At 30.9% G+C, this 9,426-nt stretch overlaps 1 protein-coding gene across 1 annotated transcript; it reads left to right on the top strand.

Annotated features, from left to right (window-relative positions):
* Positions 1-4,573: 4,573 nt before the first annotated feature.
* LOC111016183 (BTB/POZ domain-containing protein POB1) lies at positions 4,574-8,295 on the top strand. The gene is made up of 6 exons (XM_022291478.2): positions 4,574-5,165; positions 5,840-5,965; positions 6,073-6,188; positions 6,287-6,350; positions 6,465-6,744; positions 7,254-8,295. Exons 1-6 carry the CDS (start codon positions 4,913-4,915, stop codon positions 8,065-8,067), a joined length of 1,653 nt encoding a protein of 550 aa, XP_022147170.1. The 5' UTR covers positions 4,574-4,912; the 3' UTR covers positions 8,068-8,295.
* The last annotated feature ends 1,131 nt before the right edge of the window (positions 8,296-9,426 follow it).

Below are 9,426 nucleotides of genomic sequence, written 5' to 3'. Positions count from 1 at the left end.
CAAATAATAAATGAAAAAAAATCCCTATGGAGAACTCTGATCCCCACTAGTTATCTGCGAGGAATTCCCGAAAAAATTTATAGAGAATTTTGTGCGGATGAGGAGTTAAATGGAGGGCAAGGATGGAGATGGGGGAGGTTGGCCTATGAACATCCCTAGTCATTTTAGTTTGTCTACTTTTAAAATATTTGTTTGGATCTATATACTTTTTAGAATGTAACCATTTTATCCATTTAATTTTATTTTTAATCTCATTTTTTAATAACAATTCCAATAAAGCATTATATTCAATATATTAACTAAAATATAATAATTATTTTATATTAAAAGGTTTCAGTTAATGAACATTATTTTAAAATACAATGATAAAATTTTTTTAAGTATAAATATTATAATAAAATCAAAATTGAGAAGAATTATGAAAATGGGAGAAAACTAGTAGATAGTGGAAAAGTTGCCTCGATTGAATAGTGCCAAAAAAAAATTAGATGGCTCCTGTCTTAATGTAATATTAGCATCATGTAGATAGATACTTTTAGAAAATTTTCAAAAAAGATTATAAAATATTTGAATTAACGAATACGCATATTTTACTCTTTTCAAATAAGTTAAAATTTTTTTACTGTTGATATTATATCTATATTAACGATATTTTGTATTTTGTTGATTATATTGATATGAAACTTATAAACATATGAAAATGTCGACATATATATACAAACTCCTAACCGGAGACGATGACCCGGCCCTTCTCCCATATTTCTTTTGGAGGCAAAGAGAAACTTCTTGAGGAGTGATAGAAGAGAAAAGAGGGTACGAGGAATTGGAGAAAATGTGGGAGAGAGACTAACAGAAAGAGGGAGAATGTGAAGAAGTTGGGGGTAGAATAAAAGAAATAAAACATGAAAGAAGGGACCGTGGAAAGTGCATGGGGGAGAAAAGAAAAATTCTTAGTTCGAGAATTCTATCACGACCAACATTGAAAAATTGATAATTTATTATTTAGAAAAAAGTCTCTACTTTTCATTTCTCTCGTATTTAATAGTAATCCAGATAATATAGTATAGTTTCTCGCCTTTTACCGAGGTTTGAGATAGGCAAGGAGAAGAGAACAAAGGAGGAGTGAAACTTTTAGATAAAAGTTGATGGCAAGATATTTTTATATTTTCTCACTAGTACATAATAATTATTAAAAGAAAAAAAGGGCGTCCTATCAATGCAAATAGCCCCAATTTTATTTTTTGGTGAAATATATAAAATTGTACGATCTCAATCAGCAACAGATCTAACATTTTCATTCAAATTTAATAAAAATAATTTATAAGTTAGCAAATAAAAAGTATAATTTTTTATTTATAATAATGATAGTTTTTTGTGCAATAAATTAAAAAAAATAATAAAAAATCTAAAAGATAAATTATAATATTATATATTAAGTATTAGATAATTAATTTCTATGATGAGAGACGTCATTGAACTACTCAAATAGTGAAATAGTGGTTGTCCAATACAAAATTCAAATTAAAATTTATGTAAAATAAGAACAATTAAATATAAAAAAAAATTAATCATTTAGAAAGATGTGAGGATAATAATTTATAATAAAGATATTACTCATATGAAAAGGCAACATATAAATTGAAAATAAAAACAAGATGTGAAATTGTAAAAATAAGTAACTAAATAAACAATAAATGTATATATTAAAAAATAGTAGGGTGGGAGTAGTACCATTTAAAAGTGTGAAAAATTTGGCAAATTTATATAAATAAAATTTTCAATTTTTCTATCAGAAATAAAAGAAACGTGAATTTTATGATTTTTTTTTCCCCTTTTAGAAATATACAAATTAGGTAAGATTCATTTCATTTGGTTCCAGTGCAACAATAATTGACAAAATAGTTGGTAGTAATGGTGTTCAAAAAACTCGGTGAGCCGAATAACTCGGTTGGATTGGGTTGGGTTGAATTTTTGTAAAATTCTTATTCTCTAATTAATTGTCCATGTATGATTGTTTCTTGCTAATGGTATGATTTTGAGTCTGATAAAGAATTCTCAATTTTGCTACGTTCTTGTAATTGTATTATGATCGGATTACAAATGTTTATCTATCTATTTCAATATTTGAACGTTTGATATGAAAATTTATGCTTCTTTTTTTTTTTTTTTATAGAGAAACAAACAATTTTAACTGTTGAAGATAAATTTGGACCTAGGTTTGATTAAGAAAACTTTTCTTGTATTGTACTGAAATGTGTGTGACCCACTGATCTCAAGCATGTGGCATCCAACTGTTCGTTACCAAATTTTGCTATTCAGAAACTTAGAGAAGTTGCAAAATGACCTAAGCCAAAGATTCTAAAATCTACTCCAACAAACTTTCCAAATTTGACATTTTCTTCCTTTAAAAAGTCCAAGAACCCACATTTGACTTGGCTTTTGTTTTTTTTTTAAATGAAATTTAAAAAATTTCTGTCCTCCTCGATTTAAAATATTATATTATTTGATTTATATTTATTGCTTAAAAAGATAAAATAAAAACATAATTTAACATTTTTTAGTACAACATAATTTACCATGCAGTATATACAAATACAACCCCTTGCATTATTCTATAAACCATGATTCTTAATTTTTAGAATTTATTTATATTCTTGAGATTAATTTTAGGTTTTAAATCTATATTTATTTTAAGATTTTTTAGTATCATGCGGCCTTAAAAATTATTTAGTATTAATCTTTTTTAATAAATTGTTTAATAGAAATTGATACGATGACATCATTTATTCATTTATTGACCTAGTGAATTGATATATAAGTATCTATTAAATGATTAATAGAAATGTATAGAATAGAGAATTAATCATGACGAAATTGATATTTTAATGTACTAAAGACAAAATGTTTTAAAAGTTGAAGAATTAAAATTAGTGTTAATAAAATTACCCATGATCAAGCTCAAGGTTTTCTATTAACTTTAGTAAAAGATGAGGATTATTATTATATTACTAATATGCGGATTAAGTGAAAAGTGAGGGGAGAAAAAACATTTTCCATTGTTGATTAATAAATGGGTTTTAAAATTTTAAAATTATAGAAATTAAAACAAACAATAATTTTAATTCCTAAAATTTGATGGTTCCACCTAAAAAGCTTTTGTTACTTTTTTACAATTTTTTTTTGAAAATCTAAAATAAATTTGTACCGTTATTACCATTATTTACATGTTAATATGACACGTTAACTGGATTAATAGTGGCCAAAGCGAGAATAAACGAACAGAACTAAACAGTAATGGTCATATATCTCCAACCAAAAGATTCTGAGTTCGATCATTTACTCCACATGTTGTACTAAAAGACTAGATTAATAGTGATTTCATAAAACTTATCCAGTTGATAAAAATAAATAATAATGTGGTTAAACTAAAACAAAATCTTTTGGCTAGTTTTATGTTATTTTATTCAATTGACATGTTCTATTATTCCTCAAATTTTTAAATTACCATTTATTAGCCAAATCAACAGCCAGACGTTTATAATATGTTATACAATTTTAATTTTATGTCAAATAAATTTCAGAAGTTGTTAGACACCAAATTAAAAATATAGGCACAATATCGAAAATCGAAGAATCTATTAGAAATTTTTTAACGTGCAAAAATTTATGCCAACTTACTATCTCAAACCCAAATGTAGTGAGTTCGAATCCTTACTGATCAATCTATTATACACAACTTTATAATTTTATGTAGACTAAAATTAAAACTAATTATGATAGAGAGAAATAAATTTGGATAATTTATTAAATTTGTTATTAGTTACCCTTTCTGGTAAAGTCAGCAGTGAGTAACAAAGACAAAATTAACAAACAAACGGAAGCCGGGTAGATATAGAAACAAGGGTTTTGAACCCACTCCTGAAATGACTCCGCTTTCGTTCTTACTTGCAAAATTTTAACACAATAAAAACCATACTAAAATAGACGTTTAGAAAAGGTTAAAATACTATTTTGGCCCCTGTAAATTTAGTCTCGGTTCATTTTAGTTATTTTAAAAATGTTCATTTTGATTCCTATATTTTTAACTTTGGTTCATTTTAGTTGCTGTACTTGTTTATTTTGGTCCCTGTACTTTTAAAAAGTGATCATTTTATTCACTCTTCGCAAGATTTTAATACAAATTTTACACCTAACGAAAAAAATTTAACGTACAGTAATGTTTACATTGTAAGAAATATATTGATTATAATGTGGTGTTGAAATTGTGATAGAAAAAATGAGATTTAAAATAAAATAAAATAAAATGACCAAAATGAACATTTTCAAAATACATGAACCAAAGTAAAAAGTACATAGACCACATTTTAAAAGTATAAGAACTAAAATGAACTAGAACTCACGGTACAGGGACCAAACTAGCTCTAGAAAATACTTAAGGTTAGAAAAAGAAATGAACCAAAAGTAAGAAAAAAAAGTATTGAAATAATATTTAACCCTAGATATTATTATTATTATTATTATAAGTAATTATGTTTTGGATATTATAGTATTGTTATTGGTTACCATTTCTGGTAAAGTCAGTCATGAGCAGCCGCTCGAGTAGCAAAGACAGAATTAACAAACAAACGGAAGCAGAGCGGATATGGAAATGAGGGTTTTGAACCCATCCGCACGCCGAAATGACTCCGATTCTTCCCGCGGATCTCCAATCCATAAATTCTCAACTCTCCCAACTCCATTCTTGATTCGTTCTTCTTCTTCTTCATCCTTCTTCTCCTCGATTTTCGCCGCCTCTGCTGGGGTTTTAGGGTTCCAAGATCACGATCAAGGTCGTCTTCGTCTTCGCCTGCGTTTGCGTTTGTGCTGAGGAGAAATTTGTTTTGTTTTGACTTTTTTGATTTTCTGAGGAGACATGGCGGATTCCAACACTGATTTGTTCGACCCCAGAGCGGCGATTGGCTCGGATCATGTGCTCGGTGCTTCCACTTCCTCGCGCGACTCTGATTTTGGGTTCGCTTTTGACGACAGTAACTTCTCCGATCGGTTGCTTCGGATTGAGATCGTTGGTGAGTCTGATGAAACGGAGCCTGATGCGAGTGAGTGCAGCAGTATCGCCGATTGGGCTCGTCGGAAGAGGAGGAGAGAAGACAAGAAAACAGAAAACGGTAACCTACTGTCTTTGTTTCTCTTTTCAGTTTTTGAGGATGAATTTTGTCTATATTTAGAAAAAATGCTAGGTTTTCCGTTGGGTAGTGTAGCTTTCCACATGTTCTTGTTGCTGGGGATTTTTTTTTTCTTTCTTTTCTAAAAATAATTGTGGGTCTTGGTTTATACAAGTTCTTTTGTCTCTGGGCCGACGTACAAGGGTTGAATTTAGATAAAATTATTTTAAGTTCCAGAGTTGGTTATTTGATTTTCCTTTGGAGGATGCACGTAGAGTTGAGGAAACGAAAGGGAAAAATGTACGAATTTAAAGTCTACGTTCTTAATTTTGGATCACAGGCTTCTACAGGATTTGTAATGTTAAAATGTTGAGGTTAAATGGTTAGAATGGCCAATCTTTCCTGAAAAAAATAAATAAAAGTGATGATAATGGTCGCCCTGATTGTAGTTGGCGATGGAAAATATAGACTTCCTATGCAATGTCTTACTGCCTGTATCTAATATTGAAATCTCGAGATCAATTTATGTTTTCAGTATGCAGCATTTTCCATTTTCTTCCAGCATTTCAGTGGGCTCACTTTATTGATGCATTAATGGTTTACCCTCTCTTTTGACAACTTTGTGTATGAAAAATTCGATGAAAAAAAGTAATTCCTTTTTTCTTTTTTTCATTCAGTTTCGGATCTCAGTAAATGCCCACCACAGCAAGTTTCGACCTGTGATGAGCCTGATATGGTTGATGTCTTGTCCTTTGACAATCCAGATGAAGAACCTGTGGCGATGGTTGAAGAATCACTATCAGGTAACAGAAAGTCTAATCAGTGGTCAATATCATTTTCTAGTGGAATAAAAAATTTATACGGTCAGGTTTTTGGACATCGTGTTTGATTCATGAAAGTTCTATTGCAGGCGATGAAGCTGCCAATTGCAATGATTTCAATTTGGATTCTTCTCCTGTGGTGAGGGTGAAGACTTTGCATATTAGCTCCCCTATTTTGGCTGCCAAAAGCCCATTCTTCTATAAGGTAAAGTTTAATTGTATTTTATTGACATTGTTTTATGACCAGAGCACAACAATCCCAAAGACAGTTCCTTTTCTCACTCTTATCTTGTAAACTCTCAGCTGTTCTCAAATGGCATGAAAGAGTCAGATGAACGACTTGTGACATTACGGATCAATGCCTCTGGTAAGAACTAACATATCAAATTACTTTCCAAACGAAAACTATTGAATGATTGTTTTTGTTTGTCTGATAAAGAGAAAGCTGACTTGTTATTTGGTGTCCTTTTACTCGGAACAGAGGAAGCTGCTCTCATGGAGTTGTTGAACTTTATGTACAGCAATACTCTGTCTGTTACCACAGCTCCTGCTTTATTGGATGTGCTAATGGCTGCTGACAAATACGAGGTTTCTTCATGCATGAGATATTGCAGTAGACAATTGCGAACTATGCCTATGACACCTTTGTCTGCACTGCTCTTTTTGGAGCTGCCCTCCAGTGTTTTAATGGCTGATGCTGTCCAGTCCCTGACTGATGCAGCAAAACAGTTCCTTGCTGGCCGTTATAAAGACATAACTAAGTAAGTGCACTATTCCTATGATGATCAAAATTTTATTTTTATTATATTTATTGAGGTTAAGTTAGTTTAGTAGGGATACTAGAGGCTGAATGATCAAATCTGAGATTAATCCGTTTAGTAGGGGATATTATATTTATTACTTGAAAATGACCATAGGTAGCCTGAAATTTCTCGCATACCCTTTATTCCTTCTTTTCATATGGTACCATTTGTGCTGCACCTAAATCTATTGTTTGGCATGCCATGTTTTTAAATAAAGCACTTGTTATTATAAGCAGAAGGAAATTAGTTAAATGTTTAAAAGCCACTTTAAATGCCCTTTTTTTTTTATCTATTTATAATGTGTTAGAATATCTTAAACCACTTTTGATAAGCACGTTTAATTGGTCAAAAACGTTATTTACCTTTAAAATTTAAACCAAACACTGCCATTTTGCTGCGATAATTACTCCGTGTCCTATTTCCTAAACTGGCTGCTTGCTAAGATGAGCATGATGTGCAAATGTCAGGTGCCAAGAAGAGGTAATAGTGTTTCCCCTTTCTGGGATAGAAGCAATATTATCCAGTAATGAACTTCAAATGGCATCAGAGGATGCAGTATATGACTTTGTTTTGAAATGGGCGAGGTTGCATTATCCTTTGTTGGAGGAGCGGCAAGAAGTCCTTGGTACTCGTCTTGCTCGATTCATTCGCTTCCCTTACATGTCCTGCCGGAAGCTTAAGAAGGTATTGACATGTACCGACTTTGATCATGAGGTTGCTTCCACACTTGTGATTGAGGCACTCTTCTTCAAGGCTGACCTTCCACACAGACAGCGAACCATGATTGCCGAAAAGTCTGCTTCCTCGAGCCATTCTTTTGTGGAGAGGATGTACAAGTATCGGCCAGTTAAGGTTGTGGAATTTGAACTTCCTCGACAGCAGTGTGTGGTGTACCTGGATTTGAAGAGGGAAGAATGTGCCAACTTGTTCCCGTCGGGTCGAGTGTATTCTCAGGCGTTCCATTTGGGAGGGCAAGGATTCTTCCTGTCAGCTCATTGCAACATGGACCAGCAGAGCTCCTTCCATTGTTTTGGATTGTTTTTGGGGATGCAGGAGAAGGGATCTGTGACTTTCACTGTGGATTATGAATTTTCTGCGAGATCAAAGCCGAGCGAGGAGTTTGTCAGTAAATATAAAGGCAACTACACATTTACGGGCGGGAAAGCAGTTGGCTACCGGAACTTATTTGCTATACCGTGGACTTCCTTCATGGCTGAAGATAGTATTCACTTCATAAATGGTGTCCTCCATCTCAGGGCAGAGCTTACCATCAGGCCATAGCCTTCCTTTTCTTCCTTTTTTGTTTTTTTTTTGTTTTTGTTTTTTTGTTTTTTCCTCTCCCCACATCGAGATTAAAGGAATTCTTTCATGCTGTCCACTACTCACTGTGTAGTCGTTTAAGCCATTTTGTCTTTGGAGGGAGGAAAAAGTTGTTTTTGAATAGGTTTCATTTAGTACTCATTCTGAAACTTTTGAAGGTATATACCCTTTTCATGATGAGTTCAGCCATTTCCATTCAATTCCAGTGATTAGGAAGATAAGTAATGTAAGTAAATGTCTTGGATTGGCTAGTTGAATTAATGTTGATAAAAGTTTAATAAAAACATTTCAAAGAATATGTGATTTTGTAGAGGTATGCTGATGGGTTGATAAAATAAGGGTTTGATTGTTTATATTTATTTATTATTATGATTTTTTTGGAATTGCATTTTGGTAATTGTTTTTGTTTCTATACTTCAAAATTTTAAATTAAAAGTTATAAGTTTTATATAATTTTTTTTTCTAATTAAATATTTTAAACTTTTATGTTATATTTATTTATTTTTTTTTGATATTTATTGTGCATTTTATAAAGTTAAAAATAATAAAATGATATTTTTATTTATGTTTTAAAAAATAATTGGAAACAACTAACAAGAAATTTTCTTGTTTTAAATGAGGTAAAAATACTATTGATGCAAGATATAGAAGGGGAATGAATTCTTTCTTTTTTGCCATTTTTTCGTCTTTTATTTTTTAATGAACTCACTTCATTGGTTAACTCTATACACTACTAATTTTTATAAGTTCTATTACAAGTCAAACGGATACTATTATGAATCCATTCCTGTTTTAGTTTTTGGAAATGGGAACAATTATCGTTCCTTAAAAGTAGAAAATGAGATACGTAAAATAATGTTAAAGTGAGTCGTCCAACTCTTTTGACCTTTTTATTTAATTGGGTCATTTCTTTTACAAAAAAGTAAAAAATAAATCTATACTATATTAAAATGGAGGATCTCGAAAAAACATATTTGGATGTTTTTGTCCCTTAATTTATTAATTTATAAATTATGCCATTAATAATTTATTATAAATATTAAATTAATTATTAATTATTAATTATCAATAATAATAAATGTATATGATCTAAACAAGGTTAGAATACAAAAGGTTTTCTACACCATAAAATTATTATTTTTTATTTAATTACAATTCATATTAGAACTTCAAAAGTTTTGCAACGTTTTATCTCCTACTGCTATAAAAACATACTTTTTTTCGCCGAAGTGAGCATAGCTTAGTGGTAATTGACACTTACTTCCAACCATGAAGTTGTGAGTTCGATGTTAAAAATTAGTGCAAATTTGTGTTTAATTA

Source organism: Momordica charantia (genome assembly GCF_013281855.1).
Source record: "Momordica charantia cultivar OHB3-1 chromosome 7 unlocalized genomic scaffold, Mcharantia_2.0 BLBB01000007.1, whole genome shotgun sequence".
Lineage (NCBI taxonomy): Eukaryota > Viridiplantae > Streptophyta > Magnoliopsida > Cucurbitales > Cucurbitaceae > Momordica > Momordica charantia.
This window is presented reverse-complemented; position numbering and strand designations above follow the sequence as displayed.

Bases quoted from the DNA above. Each gene is read 5' to 3' on its own strand.
- LOC111016183 (XM_022291478.2), top strand. From the start codon at position 4,913: ATGGCGGATTCCAACACTGATTTGTTCGACCCCAGAGCGGCGATTGGC. The intron at 5,166-5,839 runs GTAACCTACTGT...TTTTTCATTCAG, and splicing joins AGACAAGAAAACAGAAAACG to TTTCGGATCTCAGTAAATGC. The intron at 5,966-6,072 runs GTAACAGAAAGT...GTTCTATTGCAG, and splicing joins GGTTGAAGAATCACTATCAG to GCGATGAAGCTGCCAATTGC.